Source organism: Falco punctatus (genome assembly GCF_963210335.1).
Source record: "Falco punctatus genome assembly, chromosome: 10".
NCBI lineage: Eukaryota > Metazoa > Chordata > Aves > Falconiformes > Falconidae > Falco > Falco punctatus.
Window position 1 is genome coordinate 16,021,372 of NC_137590.1, and position 21,344 is coordinate 16,042,715.

The 21,344-nt window shown below is 61.6% G+C and overlaps 2 protein-coding genes across 4 annotated transcripts; both read left to right on the forward strand.

Moving 5' to 3' along the window:
* The first annotated feature begins 243 nt into the window (after positions 1-243).
* HM13 (histocompatibility minor 13) lies at positions 244-14,876 on the forward strand. 3 transcript variants are annotated; one of them, XM_080404334.1, is made up of 13 exons: positions 246-483; positions 1,910-2,008; positions 3,910-3,992; positions 5,486-5,574; positions 6,378-6,463; positions 6,555-6,680; positions 8,622-8,679; positions 9,274-9,357; positions 9,627-9,663; positions 10,775-10,877; positions 11,455-11,540; positions 13,723-13,912; positions 14,486-14,876. In XM_080404334.1, exons 1-12 carry the CDS (start codon positions 310-312, stop codon positions 13,871-13,873), a joined length of 1,176 nt encoding a protein of 391 aa, XP_080260460.1. In that variant the 5' UTR covers positions 246-309; the 3' UTR covers positions 13,874-13,912; positions 14,486-14,876. The 3 variants fall into 3 exon arrangements, with proteins under 3 accessions (XP_080260462.1, XP_080260460.1, XP_080260461.1); XM_080404336.1 differs by lacking the exon at positions 6,555-6,680 and having other exon boundaries at positions 244-483; XM_080404335.1 differs by lacking the exon at positions 13,723-13,912 and having other exon boundaries at positions 250-483.
* A 5,506-nt stretch (positions 14,877-20,382) lies between these two features.
* On the forward strand, positions 20,383-21,327 carry ID1 (inhibitor of DNA binding 1). Its single transcript, XM_080404378.1, has 2 exons — positions 20,383-20,870; positions 21,051-21,327. The coding sequence occupies exons 1-2, from the start codon at positions 20,550-20,552 to the stop codon at positions 21,090-21,092; spliced, it is 363 nt and encodes a 120-aa protein (XP_080260504.1). The 5' UTR covers positions 20,383-20,549; the 3' UTR covers positions 21,093-21,327.
* Positions 21,328-21,344: the final 17 nt, after the last annotated feature.

The window sequence follows — 21,344 nt, forward strand, 5'->3', positions numbered from 1 at the left end:
CGGCCCCGGGCTGCCCTCACGGCTCCCGGCCCACCCGCGGCACGGGGGAGCCGGGCCCACCGCCGTGCCCTGCGGCGGGAAGCCAGCCCGGAGCCCGGCCCCGAGCGGGGCGGCTGTGGGGGCCGCAGGCCCCGGTACGGGCTAGGCCGCGCGCAGGCCCCCAGCTGCCGGTCTCCTAGCAACGCGGCCCGGGTTACCGGGGGCGTGCTCAGCGTCGGCGGCGTCGACGTTTGACGCACTTCCGGTCGGTAAGAGGACGTGTCCCTGGCGCGCGCGGGCCGGAAGCGGACGGCGGCGGGAGCAGCTGTCATGGAGGAGGCCGCGGCGCACAACGGTAGCGCCGCCGGGGCCGGGGCCCCCGCGCCCGCCCGCCCGCCCGCCACCCCCGAGGGCATGGCGCTGGCCTACGGCAGCCTCGTCCTCATGGCGCTGCTGCCCATCTTCTTCGGGGCGCTGCGCTCCGTCAGCTGCGCCAAGAGCAAGGTACCCCCGCGGCCCCGGGGCGGCCCGGCCTCCCCCCAGCCCGGGCCCGGCGGCGGGGGCTTCCCCCGCCCCTTCCGGGAGACCCTCCGGGCCTCGCTCCCCCCGCCAAGGTGGCCCCGGCCCCCCCCGGTGCCCCGGCCCGGCGGCTGTCTGTGCCCCTGGCGAGGCAGAGAGCCCTGCGCCCCGGTGGAGGCGGGGGGACCCGGGAGAGATCTGGCCTCCCCCGGCTCTTCTCCGGCCCCGGCCCCATAAATGCAAGTGCTGCAGAACTCACCGCCGCCCCGTCGTCCGGCAGGAGGTGCAGCGCCGGGGGGACTCGGGGGTGGCTTTGCTCCCGCGTCCCGCAGCGCTGGGGCTGGTCCCCGGCGCGCTGCCCGCACTGCCCCTGCAGCCCAGCTGCTGCTCCCTCTGTCTTGCTCCTGCCCTCGCTGGTAGCAGCTGAGACTCAAATTCCAACACTTTGGCTCCTGATGTTCAGGAGAAGGGACTGTTTTACACAGACAGATTTATTACTATTTTTTAGAAGCCCCTTGTCCAGCCTTAAGCCTTAAATCAGGGGGTTCAGATGATTTTAGTGGGGTTCCTGGCAGCCCGGGCAACTGAGATCTGCGAGCAGGGCCTGGCTGTGGTTTGGGGGGGGATTTCTGTTTGCTCACACCACAGGGAGCCAGCCGCTCTTTGGGCTCTTGTTTCTGCACCGCTGAGTACTGTGTGGCAGTTGCCGTGCCCGGCATAAACTGCTGTTCCTTCACGGGGTTGTTTTGCCTCCACTGACATGCACTCTGTCTGGCACTGGCCACAGGTGTTTGCCTGTGCAAGATTAGATCTCTGAGCAGCGGCCAGCTGGGCAGGGCAGCAGGCAGGGCAGCAGGCAGCCCTCTGCCTCTCAGATGAAAGTCTCTCCTGGGAAATGCCTTGAAAAGGGGCTGGTTCAGCTGGTGCAAAGATGTCTCAGAAGGCGAAGGGGGTTTATAAATTGACGGCTTTTGAGCACAAGGAGTACCCCAAGAGCGAGGTGAAGGATAAAAAGGTGATTGGAGAGAAACATCATTCAGAGAGTTATTGACATATGGTGCGCACAGATGGGAAGGCTGATGGGGACAGCTGGCTATAAGCAGCGAGGGACCCCACCTCCCCTTTGGGTAGGGAGGGACAGGAACACCAGTGCAGGGGTTTTTTCCCTTGTCCAAGAGGAAAAAAGCAGTAAATTGTGGCAGCCCTTGGAAGGATGAGTGCAACGTTTGCTTTTTCCATCTCAGGCTCTGCCAGTGACACAGCACCACCTCTTGAAATTATGGGGGGGGCAGTGGGTGTCCCGCCCGGCTTCAAGCCGCTGTGGAGTCCCACTCATGTCTGTTCACCTTCTGCACAGGTATGAAGCCAGAGTAGGGACTGATCCCCTCCTCTCCTCTCCTTCCCTCTCCAGAACTCCTCGGAGATGCCAGAGACCATTACCAGCCGAGATGCTGCTCGTTTTCCCATTGTTGCCAGTTGCACCCTTCTGGGGCTCTACCTCTTCTTTAAAGTAAGTGAGCAATGCCAGCAGATGCTGGAACCGCTGCCTGCCATCCTCCCTGCCTGGTCAGGAGCTCCCAAAGTGGGGCTGACTTGATTTTTGGCCCTTAGTGTTGGGACAGAAAATGTTTAAGGCTGCACAGCTCAAGTTCTTCAGTGTCACTGCGCAGGAGGACGTCCGTTCTCGTGTGAACTGTCACAGCCTGGGGGAAATCAGGGCCTGTTTGTGCACAAGTTGGTTCTGGAGAGCTGCTGTGGGGCAAGTTCACCCCTGCGCTCTGTCTGCCTCTGTGGGCCGACCTGACAGTGCACAGAAAATCAGAGGGTGCCAGGGACTCCTGAGTTGCAAATGCTGCTGTCTCAGTGTTGTGCTCCATGCTGTGGTTCCGAAGCTGTCTTAGCTGCAGGCCTGGGGGATTGCTACCTTGTGGGTGAGCCCCTATGTATTCAACATGAAGTCTTTTACATGTGCAGACCCAACAAGCAGAGTTAGATGACCATTCCTGAGTCACAGGAGATCCCAGCAGCAGGTGCTCTTGGCTGTGTAGAGAAGATATCTTGGTGTAAAGCCCCTGTGGCTGTGCATGCTGTGGCTGAGCTCCTGGAGAGGCCTGATAAGCCATGGGATCACCACAGCCAGGAGCTGAGCAGTCCTGTCAGCTCAGCACCTTCCAGCCCTGCTGGCCTGGGCTGCCTGCAAGGTAGCAGGGTGCTTCTGGCTGCCCAGGAGATGAGGTTTAAGGTGCAGAGTTGGGAATACTGGAGTTTACAGTCCCTTTTCTGGTAACTCTTGCAATTACCATGCAATAGCTGACTGACACTGCGGGCTCCTGCCCTGGGTTAAGCGGGCTGATGGCTGTGTCCTGCTGGTCCTCACCCTGATGTGGGCCTGGGTGCTGGCCTGTGTTGTGGCTGCAGCAGAAAGGCGAGTGCATGCCACAGCCTGCGCAGCCACAGAGGTCATCTCTGCAGCAGCAGACAGGATCAGGCCTCCCCAGCAATATGTCCTGCTTTCCCAGCAGGGAAGTTTAGCCTGAGTGCTCACTGAGGCAGCAGTTCCTCTTTTAGGTCACCAGTAGTAAAGCCAAGCATCTGCTGAGCCTCTTCTGATGGTGGGGTATGGAGCAGGCCCACCAGACCTTGCCGTCCGAGCCCCTCTGGCCACTGACAGGACCCCCAGCAGCCCACCCCTTCCCTGTGGCCCATGTCTCAGGGTACTCTTCCACCTCCTCAGGTGCCTTTTCTGTCTCTTGCTGCTGGCTGGGATAGAGACACCAGGAGAAGAAGTACTGGATGTGCAGTGTGGCCCTGCTGCAGTTGCTGCATGATCAGAGGCTCTTCCTTTTAATTTCCGCAACCTGCCATGAGCACTCATATTCCAGCATTCCCCTTCCAGGAGAGCATGGAGGACCCCGGGGACCCTTGTTCTGGGCTGTAGGGGTGTGATCTGGCAGCAATGCAGTGTGTGCATTGGAGGGCAGGAGTTCTAATAACATGGTGTTTAATTAGGGCAGGATGCACTTGGCCCGCTGCAGTGACAGGGCAGGGGTGCTGCTGCTCCCCTCTGCCAGGACAGCCCCCAGGAGTGGTATGGTGCCTCGCGCCCTGCTTGGGCTCAGTCTGCAGGGGACAGGCTGGGGAAGCTCTGTCCTCCTTTCTGCAGTGCAGGAGTTATTTTTTGACCTGAGCAGCTCATAGATGCACGGCAACTTGTAGGCCCACTGTGCTTGTTCTGCGAGCACACAGCTATTTCCAACATATTTCCCATCAGCGGTGCATGAATTTGGGTTATTCCAGCTATTCTTCTTGCCTCCCTGGAGCACTGACACAGCAGCTGCTGATGGGAACATGAAGTGCTGTAGATGGGGAGGATGCTATGCTAACTAACCCCTCTTTGGATTTGTCATGCAGATATTCTCTCAAGAGTACATCAATCTTCTGCTTTCCATGTACTTCTTCGTGCTGGGGATCCTAGCCCTGTCCCATACCATCAGGTACAGCGGAGGGAAGGGTGCAACTGGGGCAGGGGTGTCCAAGGCTGCCCGCTTTGTGAGGCAGCAGGGTGTTGAGTTTAACGGGGGGCTTCTAGAGGACCGTTGCCTTGCAGCAGAATCAAGTCCCAGCTCTAGAGTATTGTTCCTTGGTGGTGTGAAGGGCCCAGAGCATGCTGTGAACTCTTCCTTGGAGGATCCAAAGTTGGGGGGGTCCCAGCAATCTGGTACCCTGTACTGCATCACTGGGATAGCTCATGGAGGTGTGAGTGGCCACTATCGTGGGACAAGGCCAGCTCACCCTGAGGAGCTGCTATGGCCTGGCATAATTCTCACTGCCCTGTGGAGGGGAGAGCTCCTCTGCACCCATGTTCCCCTTATTGGGACAGCTGAAAGAGGCAGCTGGAGTTCACAATAACGTCCCCCAGCGTTGCGTGGATGCTTGGCACAAGGTTTTGAAAGCATAGGCTGTTTCAGTAACTGAAAAAGTAAAACTGGTTTCCTGTTTCCTGAGCTCTAGGGCGTTGGGGACCAGAGGCTTTCCCTAGGCCGGTGCTGGGCAAGGGCTTTGTCTCTGCTCCCAGCTCTTCAGGAGAGCCATTCAGTGGTGGCCCACCCAGTTCTGGGTGCCCAGGGGGCTGCTGGGGGACACAGGGCGCATGCTGTGGTCTGGGGTGGGTCCTCCCTTCTAGTGGGTGATGCTCTGTGCCTGCTACCCTAGAGCGCTGGGAGGGAACGTCACATACGGCAGGTCAGACCTCTGGGGAGGACAAGGTCCCATGTCTGTGGCTTGGTGAGTGAAGCTGGGGCTCCTGCCAGTCCCTGGAGTGGAAAACTTGACTCCAGCTGCATCTGGAGTACTGTGTCCAGTTTTGGGCTCCCCAGTTCAAGAGAGACAGGGAACTACTGGACAGGGTCTAGCAGAGGCTACAAAGATGCTGAGGGGACTGGAGCATCTGCTTTATGAGGAAAGGTCGAGAGAGCTGGGCCTGTTTAGCCTGGAGAAGACTTGAGAGGTGATCTTATCAATGTCTACAAATATCTTAAAAGTGAGTATCAAGAGGATGGGACCAGGCTCTTTTCAGTGGTGCCCAGCAACAGGACAAGGGCAATGGACAGAAACTGCAACACAAGGAAGTTCCATCTGAACGTGAGGAAAAACTTCTTTGCTTTGAGGGTGACAGAGCACTGGAACAGGCTGCCCAGAGAGGCTGCAGAGTCTCCTTCTCTGGAGACATTGAAAACCCACCTGAACGCGACTCTGCAGCCTGCTCTAGGAGAACCTGCTTTAGCAGGGGGTTGGACCAGATCTCCAGAGGTCCCTTCCAACCCCGACCATTCTGTGATGCTGTGATTGTGTGAAAACCTGGCATTTCCCCATCTCAGGAGGGGGTGTGGGCTGATGGCTGTGCTGCAACACCATCATTCAGAGGTGCTGGGCAGCGTGTCCTGCGGGGTTTCTGTCAAACTGCCCTTCTCTACACCTCTCATTTCAGCCCCATGATGAACAGATTCTTCCCTGCAAATTTCCCCAACAAACAATACCAGCTTCTCTTCACCCAGGGCTCCGGGGAAAACAAGGAGGGTATGTTGGCTCACTGGTCTCCTGGGGGCCTGAATGTTTTCTGCCTTTACTGTTCTGGTTTTTGTCACTTGATGCTTTGACTTCCAGCCGATTGAGACAACCTTATCCAAGATTTGCCTCTTACTGCCCGCTACGCTTCTGTAGCCAATGTAAGCCCAGTGTATCCCTGCAGAGCTGGGGCTGCCATGTGCATCTTCTTGCACTGGCTGGTGCTCTCCCTCTGTGCTGCTGGTGGCTGGCAGCGAAACTCCAGAAACAGATCCCAGAGTGCTATAGGAAATGGAACTAGCACTGTGGTTAGATTCACTGCCTTTATTTAAGCTCTTTGGGTAGCATAGTACTGTGCTGCCTTATCTGATTCAGTCTTGGCACTGGTAGAAGATGTTTTGATAAGTATCCTGCCCAGTAGCTTTACTGGTAAGGGAACAGTGAATTGCAAGAATTTTTCTAGTGATACCACCAGGAGTTAACTGGTGCAGGAAGAGGGAGAAGATTTGCCTCTCCATGCCTTAAACAGTGCCTGAATCCAATTTCCTCATTGACAGAAGGATCGCAGATGCTGTCCATGTGGCAGAGTCTGGCTGAAGGAGAGGGGCTGAGCTTGCCAGGGCCGGCTGCTCACTCGCTTGCAGTTTGTACTTGTTTACTGTGGGCACGGCCGTTCCTGTGGGTACAGTCCCTTCATTTAGGACGTAAGCGCTCTGGTCTGTGTTGCTGCGCTGCTGTAGTCACCCATCTCTACCCTGCGCGGGAAGGGGAGCTGCCTGCACTGCCCAAAATCTGCCTTCTCTGTTTTATTGCAGAAATAGTGAATTACGAGTTTGACACCAAGGATCTCGTATGCCTGGCCCTGAGCAGTGTTGTTGGGGTCTGGTACCTGCTGAGAAAGGTAAGCGAGCCGCAGCCCTGTTGCAGGGAGGCTGAGGCAATGGCTGGGCACGTGCAGTGGGACCCAAATCCCTTTTTCCTGTCATTCTCAGCACTGGATTGCCAACAATCTCTTTGGGCTGGCGTTCTCCCTCAACGGGGTGGAGCTGCTGCACTTGAACAACGTCAGCACTGGCTGCATCTTGCTTGGGGGCCTCTTCATCTACGACGTCTTCTGGGTAAACGGGAGTGTTCCCCGGGGCGGACGCGAGTTGCAGCCGTTGGCGGAAGGCATGTGCGTGGCGTTACGCCTCTTTGGAGGCAGCACGCTGGCTGGACACACGTTTGCAGTCAGGATTTCCACTTTCTCAGCCCAAAGGCGTGTGGTGGGGATGATGACAGAATCAAACAGTGGCAGAACGTGGCTCAGCAAATGCATTTTCTTTTAATCTCTGGCTTAGAAAGCCCAGGGCTGGCAGGGATCCTAGCTAGGCTGTTGGGTACCCAGGTGTGTGGCATATCCAGTTCTGGTGACATGTATTCCCTGCTAAGGTCTTTCCAATGCCTGGTGGAGCTGCTGGGTGGACTGGAGGACAAAGGCTGCTGTGGGGCCTGCTGATCCTGCTTGTATGGGCTGTGCCTCCGCCAGCTTCATTAGCATCCTTCTGTTCTCTCGCACAGAGAACCAAACACTGGAATGCCTCCAGTCTCTTTCCCTCAGCCAGTGCACCACCCTGACATCTTCATTTTGAGGTTTTCGTCATGTCTCTGCAGTGGGCCTGGAGGAATGTTTCTCCTTGCAATGCCCATATTTGCCAGTCCTTTCTGCTGCCTCCACCTTCTGAATTACTGTGTTTCCAAATGTCTGAGACACTTGTATACCTTGAGGTCTGTCCAGCAGCTCTGCAGCTGCCTTGAGTAATCATTCTCTATTTAAGCCTGGCTACTGTGTATTATTTTGCACTAGGCTGGTGCTGTCCCTGCTTCACAGGCTTGTTAACAGTCTCAGCTCTGTGGTTTGTTAGCCTGTGTGCCATTTGCTCTGCTGCTCTCAGCTGGAGAGGATTCAGCCCTCCTGGCTTAGCACACCCAGTGCCTTGCACCCTTCTCGGGGTGCAGGAGTCTTCCCAGTACTTGGGAGATGGCAAGAGTGCGACCCTCGCTGCTCTGCACTTGCTGGCTGTCTCCTGCCTCAGCCTCCCTCGCAGGTCAGTGTGTTGCCAGAACCTCACAGAAGGGCCATCTTGAAGTGGAGACCCTCTTACTGTGCCCCTCTGCAAGGACCAATTGCTTGGATCTTAGCATGAATTTAATCACAGTGAGATCCAAGGAGGAAGGAGAACTGCTCCGTGGATTGATGATACTGCCCCCTGCATAGTCTTGGGATGAATTTGCATGTGATGCTTTTCCCTGGTCCCAGTGCAGAGTCCTGTCACTCCATGGTCATGCCCAGAGCTTGCTGAACCTTGTGGGAGTTAATCTGATGCCCGGTGCTTGCTTTAAGGTTTCTCTTTAATCCCTAGCTCTAGGATCTTGCTGGTGCTAACCAGCACCTGGTTTATGTGCCTGCTGCTGGTGTAGCCAAGACTGGAGGCTTGGAGATGAAAAGGGAACTGAAATAAGGGTGGTTGACCTGTGTGTTTACAGTCCATCCCCTAAATGACGCCAGTATTTAAAGCTGATAGTGCAGTACAAATAAATTACCTCAGAGTAAAATACAGCTGATCTGTCAATTGCTCTGGTCCCCGTTGGAGTTTTATGGGCAGCAGCCTGCCACTGACTGGGACTGTCTGCTGGCACCTCCTGCCCTCAGATAATGCCCTGTGCAGCAGTCAGGCTTTCCACTGAGTTGACTAATTAGAGCTGAACTGACCCGCAGGGGTAGGTGCTGAGGAAGGCCAGGTGGTGGGCAGCACTGCAGCTCTGCAATTTGAGTGGGAGCTGTCTCCCTGGTGCCATTCAGGAAGCAGGATGGATGTGACATGCTCACCTCCTTGAGTGCTGTCCTGTGCCTTCTCCCCTGGGCAGGAGGCTCACTCGCAGGACTCTCTGCACAGTTTGGCAGCTCTTTTGCTGCTCTGCCACTGAGGCCAGTCTGCGTTGTGAAGTGAGGCTGTAGCTGAGCATGCTCCTGTTCCTGTGCAGCTGTGATCACCCAGGACTCCTCTGCTTGCCCCTAGGTCTTTGGCACCAATGTGATGGTGACAGTTGCCAAATCGTTTGAAGCCCCAATAAAACGTGAGTAGATCTTCCCTGTGTGCTGGAGGAGGGGCTGTCTGTTCTGCTGCAGTCGCTGCCCTGTACACCCTCTGCCTTCTGGAGATGGCTCAGAAGGTGGGACATGTGCAGGAAGGTTTCCTGCTAGTGACCCCCTTAGCTGCCTGGTGACACCGACCTGCAGGGAGCAGGCCAGGTCTCTGGAGGGGGATGGTTTGCTGAGCCCTGAGCTGGCTCCCTTAGTCTGCATTAGTCTGCACCCTCAGAGCAGCCAATTCCACCTCAAAAAAAAAAAAAAAAAACACCAAAAAACCAGCATGCAAAAGACCCCACAGACACCCCCAAAAGAGAGTGAATTTGTGCTTTGTAGTTTGGGTCCTGGGAGCTGGGCTTGAGTGCTGTGCATGGGGCTGGCTGCAAACCCCTTGGGTTCTCATCCTGGTGCCTGGAGTCATCTCAGGAAGGAGAAGGGGAGCTGCAGGGGAGGAGTGGGCCAAGGGCAGGGACAGGGGTCTTGCCCTGCTCCAGTTCCTTTTTGCCAGGCACAGCGGTGCTGCTGAGGTCTGCTCAGCACAGATGCTGCCCCCTCACTCTGCCTCCCTCTGCCCCTTGCAGTGGTTTTCCCTCAGGACCTGCTGGAGAAGGGGCTGGACGCTGACAACTTTGCCATGCTGGGTCTGGGAGACATTGTCATTCCAGGTAAGGACAGGAGAGGGGGAACGTGACTGGGATCCCCCATCTGGACAGGCTGCGGGGCCATGCCGAAGCCCTGGCGCTCTCTTGCCGGGCCTGGGGGCTTCGGGGACCCGGGGTGCGGGGCTTCCCCCAGGTGTGGGTGCTGTCCTGGTGCCTTGTGCCGCGAGGGGGCGCTGTGCGCCAAGGCACCGCCCGGCGCGGCTGCGGGTCCTGCCCTGCCCGCCCTGCTGCCGTCCCTGCTGCCGTCCCTGACTGTCCCCTTCTGCCCGCAGGGATCTTCATTGCCTTGCTGCTGCGGTTTGACATCAGGTGAGTGGGCGACAGGGAAGGGTCCCTGGCAGGTTGGATCTTGCAACATACTTGAACTGCTTTTGTAGAGGAAAAGGATAAAGGGAAGGCAGGAGCGCAGTCGTGCGCTCCCCTCCGGGGCTTGGCGTGGGACCCAGGAGAGTGGCTGGGACAGGGGGCGGAAGAGAAAGTTCTTGGAAGAGTAGATGTGAGCAGGGCTGGCTTTGTGGGTAAGTCCTGAGCACTGGGAGTGAGTCATTTGAGTTCACAGAGGTTGCTGTACGCATGGCAAGGTGGGCAGGGCAGGCAGCACAGGGGAAAGGGCCAGGCCAGCAGCACGTAACAGTGGGAGCCTCACCATCTCCCTGGCACTGAGGAGGGGAGGGCAGGGTGGCTGTGGCTGTGCTCAGCAGTGAGGGGAAATGGTGACAGTGTGGGAAAGAGCCGGGGGTGCTGGCACCTGGGAAGTGCTCTTGTGGATGCAAATCAGTGCCTGGCATTGCTGGCTACTTCTGGATTGCTGTTGACGTTGGAAGCTCCTTCCTACGCAGAGAAGCTGCACCTAACACCAGGCTGTAGCTTTCAGCAGTTGCCCCACACTGAAAGTCTTTGGCTGGGGAGCTGCTGGGAATGGGCCCTTCATGCGACTGCGGTGGTGTGGCCCCGCTCCCGCTGCTGTTGCACAGACCCTCCAGTCTGTGCCAGGTCTTCCAGGTGTTTCCACCCACATCCTGCCTGCACCTGCTGGGAATCTCAGTTCCCGTGGCCTGCCCTTTGATAAAACAGCACGTGCTGAGAGTGGGGTGCCAGGGACGGGCCATGCTTCCCCCAGGAAGCTGGGTCCCACCCGGCACAGATTCCTCCCCTCCCTGTAGCTGTCCAGCAGCAGGATTGCACGCCTCCTTCTCTTCCCCAGCCCCTCACCTGGGTGTTACCCCATCCAGTCCCTCACTGCTCCTGCGGGGTTGGGGCTACGCTGGTGGCAGCCCCTGTGCTGGCCTGAGAGCGCGGGCAGAGTACAGCTCCCCTCACCTCAGCATGGAGGGAGGTGACTGAGGGCACTGGGCAGCTCTGTTCCAGCCACTGGCATCCCAGACCCGAAGTCACTGGGCTTTGCTCCCTTTCTCTACAGCTTGAAGAAGAACACACACACGTATTTCTACACCAGCTTTGTGGCCTACATCTTCGGGCTGGGCCTGACCATATTCATCATGCACATCTTCAAGCATGCCCAGGTGAGCTCTGCCGTGCTGCCTCCTGCAGATGCACATCCCAAGCAGGAAACACCAGCTTGGTCATGAGGTTCCTGCGTCATGCCAGGAAAAATCAGATACACTCCTTCTCTTGCCTTTGCTTTTCCAGTGTTGCCTGTAACTTTCCGTGCCCAAGGCTTCTGTGCCTGGCTGGAGCAGAGTCCTGTTTGGGGCAAGGCTGGCTTGGGCAGCTGTCTTTCCAACAACAGTACCTCTGCCAGGCTGCCCTGTGTTTTTGTGGCTCTTTACAACCAAAGGGCCCTTGAAAACTCACCCTCTGTGCTGTGGGGGCACCCTGGGAGCCCGTACACTGTGGGTGCTGTCACTGCTCTGCGCAGGGGCCCTCTGTGTGTTCATGGCCTGCAGGGACCTCATGGTGAGGTCTTTGTGCTGCTGCAGCTGCAACTTGGGTCTCGAAGCTGCTTTCTGGGGCATTAACCTTCTCTGCCATGCTGTGACAGACGCTGCGGGTGCAGAGGGGACAGGGCCAGCTTGCCTCACGCTCCTCCTGAGGGGTGATTTTGTGGCTTGGTTTAACAGTTGTTTTTCTTCCCAACAGCCTGCTCTTCTGTACCTGGTCCCCGCATGTATCGGATTCCCACTTCTTGTGGCTTTGGCAAAAGGAGAAGTAACTGAAATGTTCAGGTGAGCGTCAGCTGGGGACGGAGCTGTTTTGCTGGCGGCACTGGAGTGCATGAAGCGTGCAGATGTTCCCACGCCTGGGCACAGCTGGGGGGACGAGTTCATCTGGGCATTCTCTGGGTGTGCACGTGCACGTGCGTGGGTGGAGAGAGCGGGTCTGTGTTTGTACACGCCGGCCCTGGCTCCAGCCACCTCCTTGTAACCGGGTGGGAGCTTTGGTGCAGTACCAACAGGCAGGCAGCATCTGGTATTGCTTTACGCCCTGGTGACAAACTCTTCCCGTGCGCTGGCAGGCAGGGGAGGGTGGGACCGCACACCTGGTGCTGAGATACTTGGTCATTGTGTCCCAGGGCCCGTGGGTGGGGGAGAATGGAGCTGGATCCAGCTGCAAGAGCAGCCAGGGCTGGTTTGAGCACATCCCAGCCTCCCTGCTCAGGTGAAGTATCCTGGTTTGCAGCAGTCTCCCTGCCCCAGGGATCGTAGGGGCAGAGACAGGAGGCTGTGCTGTGCTGTTGTGCTCTGGCCCTTCTCTCAGCCTGCCATGCGCCAGGCATTTGCCTGTTTGCTGTCAGTGGGCAGCTTTTGGCCACCTGCCTGTCCTCTCTGAGCTGCACGGAGCATGGTCTGGCCCACCTGGGAGCTTTCTCCACTACGCTCATCCAGTTGTGCTCGCAGTTCAGTGGTGGCCCAGTGCAGTTGCTTGTTTGAGAATGGCTGAAGAAGAGGAGGGAGGGGAGCATCCCAAAGCAGTGTTTGCACCCCCCAGCCTCCCCGTTCTGGGAGTGCCTGAGCCTCCAGCCTAGTCAAAGGGAAACCAGCATCCGACTGGGGTGCAGCAGGGAGCTGGCTGTGCTCGCCACCTTCCCCTCCCCTGGGAGATGCAGGTATGCATGTTCCCACCAGGCTGTCAGCCGGGCCGGCTCCCCAGCCCTGCTGCACCTGCCCATCCTTTGATGTTTGCTTCTGACAATTGCTGCTGCAGGCGCTGAGTGTCCTGGGATCGTCCTTCCTGTGCACCTGGGATCCTGCAGCCGCTCTCCCCCAGTGCTGTGACTCACCAGCTGACAGCAGCACCACCTCCCGCACCAGGAAACTGGGGAGAGACGCTGTGAGCCTGGCCAGCCAGGCAGCGAGGAGCCTGGGGAGCCCAGCAGTCGGGCACGGGGGGCTAGTGCCCCCACAGAGCATTTGCACAAGCTGCTGCTGTTTGCCGAGTGCTGCTAGGCCAAGTGCAGGAGGCTTGGGGGTTGCAACCTTGACGGGCCCTGGGGTCCAACCCCCCTCAAAGCTGCTCCAGTTGCTGGCAGAGGAAGTGGGAAATGATGGGACCTATGCCTGGAGGGCAGCGGCTCCCACCGCACGAATCTCACCAGGTGTAGCTCACCTGCGTGGCTTTGGTGCATCCTGATCGTCCCCCCCCCCCCTGCACTGACAGCAGCCCGGAGCTGGCAGTTCCCCTGCGGTCTCAGCCAGCCAGCTGCCTGTGCGCGGTGAGCTGCCTGCACGGGGTGTCTCACAGCAGCCGTCAGGTGCCGTGGGAGAGGGCAGCGAGGGTCTGGTGCCCTGGCGAGTACAGGCAGTGCTGGGGGGAGTGGTGTGGGAGCAAGCAGATCTGTGCTGCAGGCCTGGGGAAGGGGTGCTGATGGAGCAGAGGTGGATGACGATCAGGGTCAGTTTCACAGCTCCCAGCCTTGCCAAGTCTCCCTAGGCAGGCAGTAAACTTCACTCTGCCTCTGTCAGCAGTGGGGAACGTGTCCTGCTGCTCACACCTCCTGCAGACCCGCTGTCCTCGCTTCAGCGGGAGAGGCTCTGCCACATCAGTCTGCTTCCTGCACAGCCCCTGGGCCGCCCTGCCGCTGCCTTCCCAGTGCCCAGGCTTGCTGTTCTGTGGGCTCTGGCTGCCGGGCCCTATGCGTGCCAGTGGGAGCTGCCTTCTCCCCGGGTCTCAGCCCTCGCTTTCCCTTGCTGCAGCCCTGCCCTGGGGTCTGCAGGCAAGGGGGTGCAGGCAGGAGCCTGCCAGCACAGCCCTGGTGCCAGCAGCTGGAGGGGACAGCAGGCTGCCTGCACAGGGGGTGGGTTTGCAGCAGTCTTACTCCAACACTCTTCTGCTTTTTCTCTCTCTTCCCCCTCTCCTTTCTGTCCTCGTCTTTCCCCTTTCCCTTCCTGCTTCCTCTCTCTCCTGCAGCTATGAATCCTCTGCTGAAATCTTGCCACACACACCAAGACTTACCCACTTCCCCACCGTGTCTGGCTCGCCGGCCAGCCTTGCTGATTCCATGCAGCAGAAACTGTCCTGTCCCCGCCGACGCCGGCAGCAAAGCCCTAGTGCCATGTAGCGATTGCACGCGGTGCCCTTTGTCTGTCGCTCTGGCCAGGTAGGGGCCAGAGGATCTGACATCTCTGCCCTCATCGTGCTTCCTGCTGGAAGGCAACGCTCCCGGGTTTCCTTCACCAGGGCCTCGGGGCCGGTGCTGGGGGGGATTTGCAGCCAGAGGAGCAAGACCCTGGGGGTCTGTTGATCTTTCTGTGGCTCCCCCCGCTAACCGGCCCCCCTGGCTCCAGTACTCAGCAGGGCAGTGTGGGGGGAAGCGTGGTGCTATCCAGGATATCTGATGGTGCACTGGGGAGCAAGGGCAGAGCCCCGGGCACTGAGCTGGCCTGACAGCTCGACTGGGGGAAGCCCTGTCCCCTGGCTGGGTCCACCCCATCCCTGGGGGTGTCAGGGGGGTGTTGCACCGCTCATCTCCCTGTCTGGGCTCTGCCCCATCAGGCTTCCTGCACTGGGGGGGCGATTGCTGGAGCTGACCTCCTCATGGGCACAGCCTGGCTGGTGCGGCAGGGCTGACCCCCAGCCGATGGCCCGGGGCTGGGCTGTCCCTGCCTGGCACAGGTCTCTGTCCCCAGAGAAGGTCTGGCCTCACTCATTCCTTTGTCCCTCTCGTTCCCAGCTACGAGGAGAGCTCTACCCGCAAGGAGGTGCCGGGGGCCTCCAAAGAAGAGATGACAGAAGCCTCCAAGAAGGAGAAGTGACCTTGCCCACGGGCTATGCCTGGCACCGCTGGGCTGGGGCCCTTCCAGACCCTCCACAAGTGACAGACGACGAAACAATTGTGCAAGAGCATCGTGTTGTGTGTGTCGGAGCAGCCACCCAGGTGGGGTATCGATGTATGCCGCATAGCCACCCCACCCCCCTGCTGGCCCCCCGGGGCCACACCGCTGCCCCCCTGCCTATCTTCCTATGGGGGTACAAGGTGTGGGGGGGGGGGGCAAACCACAGGCCGGTTTTTAAATTTTGTATTGTGCATTTGCTTTCTCTCATATTAAACTATGTCGAAGGAAGGAGTGCTGGTGTGGCAGTGCCAGGGCCGCTGCTCCAGCTTGTATCCCCGCTCAGCCGCCTGCCAGGGCCACCATTGCCATCCCGGCTCACCAGCAGCTACCTTCCCCCTGGTGGGGCCCGTGGCCGTTGTCTGGCTGTTTCCAAGTGACCGTCCCCTTCCCCCTCCAGTGCTCAGCCTTTCCCCAGCCTGTGCCCCTCCCCGCAACACCCAGATTTGGGGCCCTGGTTGCTGAACACCCGCACCTGCCTGTGCCTGGGTGTGTTCGGGCCAGGGTCTGGCTCCCGAGCGGGGTGACTGAGCAGGGATCGGGGTGCAGTAGCCTGGCAGGATGGGGACGTGCTCTGCCTTGACTGCCGGGGCTGAGCCCCCACAGCTTGGGGGAGAGCGGGCATGGAGGGAGAGAGCTGGGTGACCCCAAACCCAGCCCCGGAGTGGGATGAGGAGAACGTGGGCTGTCCCACCTCCTTGCAGGGTGCCAGGCGCCAGCCTGCAGCCCCTGGGGCTGGGACAAGGCGGGGGGGGGGGGGCGGTGCAGGCAGGAGGGCTGGGGCAGCTGCAGGCAGGGGCAGCTCCAACAGTCGCCTCAGCTCTCACTGGGGCCGGCTGCTGCGTGTCCTGCAGCACCAGCAGTGTCCTCCCTGGCCGCCCTCGGGGCAGGCATGCGGAGGACCCTGCATCCCTCCGACCATGCCCACTGCCAGAATAAATAGAAAGTGTTTGCCGGCTTGGCAGCCCCTCCACAAAAGCCGTATTGAACCATTATTCCCCACGTCGGCTGTGAGCACTAAAAGTGGCGCCTCGCGTTCTGCCATCTAATGACCCTTCGCAGTCTCCTACAGATGTTTTCTATGACTTACAGCTCCTTTTCCAACAGCCCTGTCCGCAAAAACAAGAGGGGCCACTTTAATTCCAATTAAATACCTCCAGCTAAGCAAACAGTGTGCAGCAGGGCTTGGGTATGGCGCAGCCGCCAGGCCCGGCCCACGGAGTCGCTGAGTCTAGACTCCAGATGTGATTTCACCAGCCTCCAGTGTTCCGTGGAAAAGGACGCTGGCTCTGCCGCGGGGTGCAGCACCCTGACCCGTGCCGGGGCCCACTCAGCGCCGCGGTGTGACAGTGCGTGCCCCCCGCTGCGGCTCTGGCACTGCGTCCTGAGCCACTACAACCTCCCTGCCTTTGTGTGGTGGGAGCCTGCTGTCACCATGGCATTGCACCTGTCCTGTGCAGCCTCCGGAGCCCCCAGGTGTGCAGGAGCAAGCGGGGGTTTGGGCATGGTACCCCTAGTGCCAGCATCACCCTGCGGGGCTCAGGGCAGCTCGTGCCAGCTCTGTACGTGCGGTGGGAGCACGGCAGCAAGCCAGGGGCTTGCCCAGGGCCCAGGGCTGTGGGGAGCGGAAGGCCTGGGGAGGGGACAGAAGGGTCACCCCTCACCCTGCCTGGCCGATAAGCTGTGGCCGGCCGGGAGGAAGGAAACAGGCCGAGCCCTGCGAGGAGCTGGCGCCTCAGTGGCCCCGGGTTCGCTCGCCCGCTGCACCTGGGCTCCGTGGCACCTCCGCTCCCAGCACCGCTGCGGCCACATGGCTCCACTCTGTCTGGGCTGCTGCTGGGCCACCTTCCCTTCGCCACGGGGTCCCTCCGGCCTGGGGGGGCTGCGGAAACATCAATGTGCCGGCTCCGGCAGGAAACCTCCATCCGCAGAGCTGCACCCAGCCGGGACAGGGACAGAGCCTGCCCTGCTGCTGGCAGCCCTGGAGTTTGGGGTAATCCCCCCACCCATGGCCCCTCAGGGCAGTGATGTAGATGCCCACTGGCGGGGGGAGCCGCTGGGCACCCTCCATGCCAAGCTCCTGCTCGGTGGGGTGGGATGGGCTGAGCTGCGTGTGCACCCATGGCTGCGAACGCCAGGCAGTGGGATGGTGGTTTCATGCGTGGGGAGTGCTGGTGCCTGGGGTGGGGGACACACACCGGGGCTGCTTGTCCCCAGAGCCCTGCAGAGCCTCCTTGGCGGTGGAGCCATCCCACTGGAGCGCAGCTGGTGGGATGGGTGCTGGGTGCTGCCATCCCTGGTGCAGCACGTTCTGTCCCACCGTGCGGGGCTGGGGATGCCCAGCTGTGGTGGGGTGCTGGCAGCGAGAGCCGGGGGCCTGACGGGTGGTGGGTGCCGGTGGTGGGTGCCGGCAGTGGCGCCCGGCCGGCAGCTGCGAGCAGAGAGAGGAAACAGCCGAGAGCAGCCCCAGCCCCAGCCGGCCGGTGAGGAGGGGCAGGAAGCTGGAATAAATCCCAGGAAGAGCTGCCTGGCTCCAGCTGGTCTGGGCTGCAGCGGATGGAGCTGGGAACGGGAAGGGAGAAGGCGGGAGAGGAACGCGCAGAGGCTTTCTCGGGCCTCAGCCCTGCTCCAGCTGTGCCGGCAGCCCCAGCTCACATCTGCAGCCCCGGCTCAACACTGTCCTGCGGGCACAGGGGGCTGGAGGCTCTGCACAGCCCCAGGGCTGATTCACAGTGTGGGGTGAGGGGACCTGGATGGAGCCCAACCCCAGCCCGGGTTTGGGGGTGCGGTTCACTGGGCAGGGGGCTAGCCTGACCCATGGTGTCCACTCTGCCTTCCCTCCGGCTCGCAGCCCTGCAGACCCCCACATGCCAGAGTGCTGGGCTGGGTGCTGCCCAGGCTGGGGTGCTGGCTGGCCCCTGTCCCCACTGTCACCGCGCACAGGCAGCCCCTGCGGCCCCTTGCTGGCCTGGCGTGGCCATGCCCTGTGTGGTCCTGGCGGGGCGGGGGGTGGCCGGGGGCTTTGATGTGCTCGGCTGCCAGGCAACCTCTGCTCCGTGCAAAGCAGCCGCCCCCCCAGCCGGGCTGAGCCCAGCCAGCGCCATATGGCCGAGGCCACTGTTCCCACTCCACGCGCCCCGTTCCCAGAATTGACATGGAAATGAAGCTATCTGTCCTGCCGGACAACAAGCGTGCCGGGACCCCATGCCCAGCTGCAGCCAGGGCAGCGTCCTGGTGCCACACTGGCAGCCCCAACCACAGCACCCCATCCCTGTCCCCCGCACCCCATCCCTGTCCTCAGCAACCCATCCCTGTCCCCGGCACCCCAACACACAGAGTGCCGGGGCAAGAGCATCTCACAGCCACAAGCCAGGGCCACCAGCAGCCAGGGCAGCTGTGCCACATGTGCTGTGACACCCGCCACGGCAGCAAAGCCCATCGTGGTCCCCACGCCACCCGGGGTGGCCGGTGCTGGGGGCTGCGGGCAGGGCGCCTGCTGGGGCGCGGGGGCCATGGTGCATTGTTGGCGGCGCAGCTGGCGGCAGCGGCCGGCACTGAAAGGCATTCCTGCGCACAATGTCCTCGGCCTCCCCGCCACGGCCCGGCCGCCACCGCCAGATGGGGGCTAATTAGCAGCTTTGAGAGCCGCGGTGGGAACTGGGCAGCACCAGGCCCTCAGCCGAGCCCTGAATGGAGGGGGCGACCCCAGTGCTGTGCCCACCCTGGGAACTGCCGCTGCACCAGGATGAGGGACACAGGGAGGAGGGACGGAGGGAGTGACAGAGAGATGCAGCTCTCCCCAGGCGGGCTGGCAGGGTTAGAGTCCATCCATGCTGTCCAGGCTTGCTGCCCCCACCCTGAGGAGGAGGAAGAGGAGGGGTGGTCTCAGCTCCCTGCATGCCTGGGGAGGCTGTAGCTGCTCTGAGCATGGCCAGGCACAGGGGGTCTGGCCCCCAGCCCACCCCCACACAGGGTAGGGCAGTGTCATCCTCTGCACCCACACTGGGGCTCTCTGCACCCACCCCAGGGCCAGCCTGCATGACATGCTCTCTGGTTAACAAGGGCACAAGGTGTCCAGGCTGTCCCCATGCCCATGCCTCCATGAGGGTGCTATCACAGCACTGCCACTGCAGCTGCGCAGCCCACCCTGGCAGCCCAGTCCACTGGTGGGTGGGGGGCAGCTAAGCACAGCTCGGGATGGGATGCACTGGGACCGAGCTGTCAGGGTGCCCTGGCCCTGCACTGGCTTTGTTTGCAGCCGGGTCCAGTGCAGCTTCCTGCTGCTGCCAACAATGCAGCAGCGCAGCCGGGCCCACAGCACAGCCTCACGGGGTACATGGAGGACGGCAGGGGCTGCTCCAGCACCAAGCACATGCATTGGTGGGCAGGGTGGGGTGTGTGTGTGTGCCTGAGAATGCATAGGTACATATGCATGTGTGTATCTGTGTGTGCATTCATCCATGCATGCCCCTGTGTGTGCATGCATCTTTGTGTGTGAATGTGTGTACATGTATCTGTGTGTGTATGTATGTGCATGCATCTCTGTGCATGTGTGTGTGTGTGCATCTGTGTGTGTGCATGTACTTATGAACGTGGTTCTACATGTGTGTGCATCCACAGGTTTGTGTATGGGTGTGAATCTTCCTGTGCATGTATGTGTACACCCATACCCATACATCTGTGTGTGTGTGCATGTGTGTGCGCATGCTTCCATGTGTGTACACACATCAGGAGTGGGGTGCACGGACTCAGGCCTCAGCCTTTCCTGCACGCCCCCTGCCCGTGTTGGGCTGGGCCAGGGGGACCCCGTCCGAGCTGCCCTGTACAGCTACGGGACCCCCTCCCATTCAGCCCCCGCGGCAGGACCATGCTGGCAGCCGACTGCCCCGCCGCATCCTCCCGGGGGCTGCACCCACCCCCTCCCGGTGCACCCAGGCCCGACGACCCCCCCTGCCCAGCAGCTCCGCAGAGGCTCCAGCCCCGGGACTGGAGTGCGAGCGGGGCCGCCCTGCGGCGGGGGAGGGACGCGGACCGGACCGGGGGGTGTGGGGTACGGACTGGCCCTGGCGGCGACGACCGTACCGCCGCGTCCCCGTGGGCGTCCTGGTGTCCCCACGGGGGTGCCGGTAGCCCCGTGTCCCCGTGGGTGTCCCAGTGCCCCCGTGGGGATGCCGAACCTCCCCGTGTCCCTGTGGAGTGCCGGTGTCCCCGTGGAGATGCCGATGCCCTCCGTGGGGGTGCCAGTGCCCCTGGGCCGGGCCGCAGGTGCCCCCCCCGCCCCGCCCCCGTCGCCATGGGCACCGCCCGCCAGGCGCCGCGCTGACAGCGCGCGGGGTTTTATGAATGGATGACGTCACGGCCCTGGCGTCTAACGGTCTGAGCCGCCCGGGAAGCGGGGGGGCGGCGGGGGACCGGGGAGCTCAGGAGGGATGGGCGGCCGGAGGGGCACCGGGAGGCCCTGGGGGGGGGGGAGTGGGGGAGGAAAAGGGGCAAGCGGGGCTGTGGGGAGCCCCGGGGGCGGAGGGGAGCGGGGGCTGCGGGGCGCCCGCCGCCGGGAGCCCGCGGGGCAGTTACCTACGTTAACGGCGGGGAAGGCGTCAGGGCGGGCGGTGCCCGCCAGCGCTCCACGCCCCGGTAGCCCCCGCAGCCCCTGTGCCCCCTGCGCCCCAGCCCCCCGGCACCCTCTCCCCGCCACTGCCCCTTTAAGGCGCTGCCCTTCAGGGGCGCATGAATGGGGTGGGCGGGGACGCTCCCGCCCCCGTGCAGCCGCGATTGGCCACAATGTTCCCATGGCCCCGCCCCCCCGCCGGCTGCGCTCTATAATTGGCGCGGCGGGGCGCGCTTTCGGCTGTCCGCCCGCAGGGTCCCGCCGCCGCCGTCCCTCGCGCCCCGCCGCCCCTCGCCATGAAGGTTGTCGCCGCCGCCCCCTCGCCGCTGCCTGCGGGCGCCGGTGGCGCGCTGAAGGCGGTGCGGCCCGGGGAGGCCGCCCGCTGCGGGCCGGGCCTGGGGGTGTCCCCGGGGGCGGCGGAGCAGGCGGCCGCCGCGCTGCTGTACGACATGAAGGGCTGTTACTCGCGCCTGCGGGCGCTGGTGCCGACGTTGCCGCGGCACCGGCGGGTCTCCAAGGTGGAGCTGCTGCAGCACGTTATCGACTACATCTGGGATCTGCAGCTGGCGCTGCAGCGAGGGCCCCCCCGCCCCGCCGCCGGCGGGGACCCCCCCGAGGTGAGTGCGGAACCGCCGGCACCGGCCCGGCTCCGCTCTCCCGCCGGGCTGCACCGGCCCGGGCGGCTTCTCGGACCTCCCGGCTCTCACCGCACCGGCTCTTTCCCGGGGGCGGCCATTCCCCTTCCCCATTCCATCTCGGGACCCCCTGACCGGCCGTTTCGCCCCCTTTTCCCGCAGGCTCCGTGCATGCCAGCCGCCGACCGGATCCTGTGCCGCTGAGATGCGCCACGGACACCCCGGGACCCCGGCCCCAGCGCCGCGGCTCGCCGGGACCCCTGGCGGGGCTGCTCGGGGGGTCACCCCGCAGCCTGGGCAGGGGGTGCTGCCCGGCGGCCGCGGGACGTATCCTTCTCAGATTGCTGAGAGCATTCCCCGTATTGTATATTACAATGATGCTGGAGAATATTGTTCTACAATAGCTGGAGTTTTGTTATTAAACAAGCCCTGATGACCAGGCATGCCTCTGCTTTC

Bases quoted from the DNA above. Each gene is read 5' to 3' on its own strand.
- HM13 (XM_080404334.1), top strand. From the start codon at position 310: ATGGAGGAGGCCGCGGCGCACAACGGTAGCGCCGCCGGGGCCGGGGCC. The intron at 9,358-9,626 runs GTAAGGACAGGA...TTCTGCCCGCAG, and splicing joins GGGAGACATTGTCATTCCAG to GGATCTTCATTGCCTTGCTG. The intron at 11,541-13,722 runs GTGAGCGTCAGC...TCTCTCCTGCAG, and splicing joins GAAGTAACTGAAATGTTCAG to CTATGAATCCTCTGCTGAAA.
- ID1 (XM_080404378.1), top strand. From the start codon at position 20,550: ATGAAGGTTGTCGCCGCCGCCCCCTCGCCGCTGCCTGCGGGCGCCGGT. The intron at 20,871-21,050 runs GTGAGTGCGGAA...CTTTTCCCGCAG, and splicing joins CCGGCGGGGACCCCCCCGAG to GCTCCGTGCATGCCAGCCGC.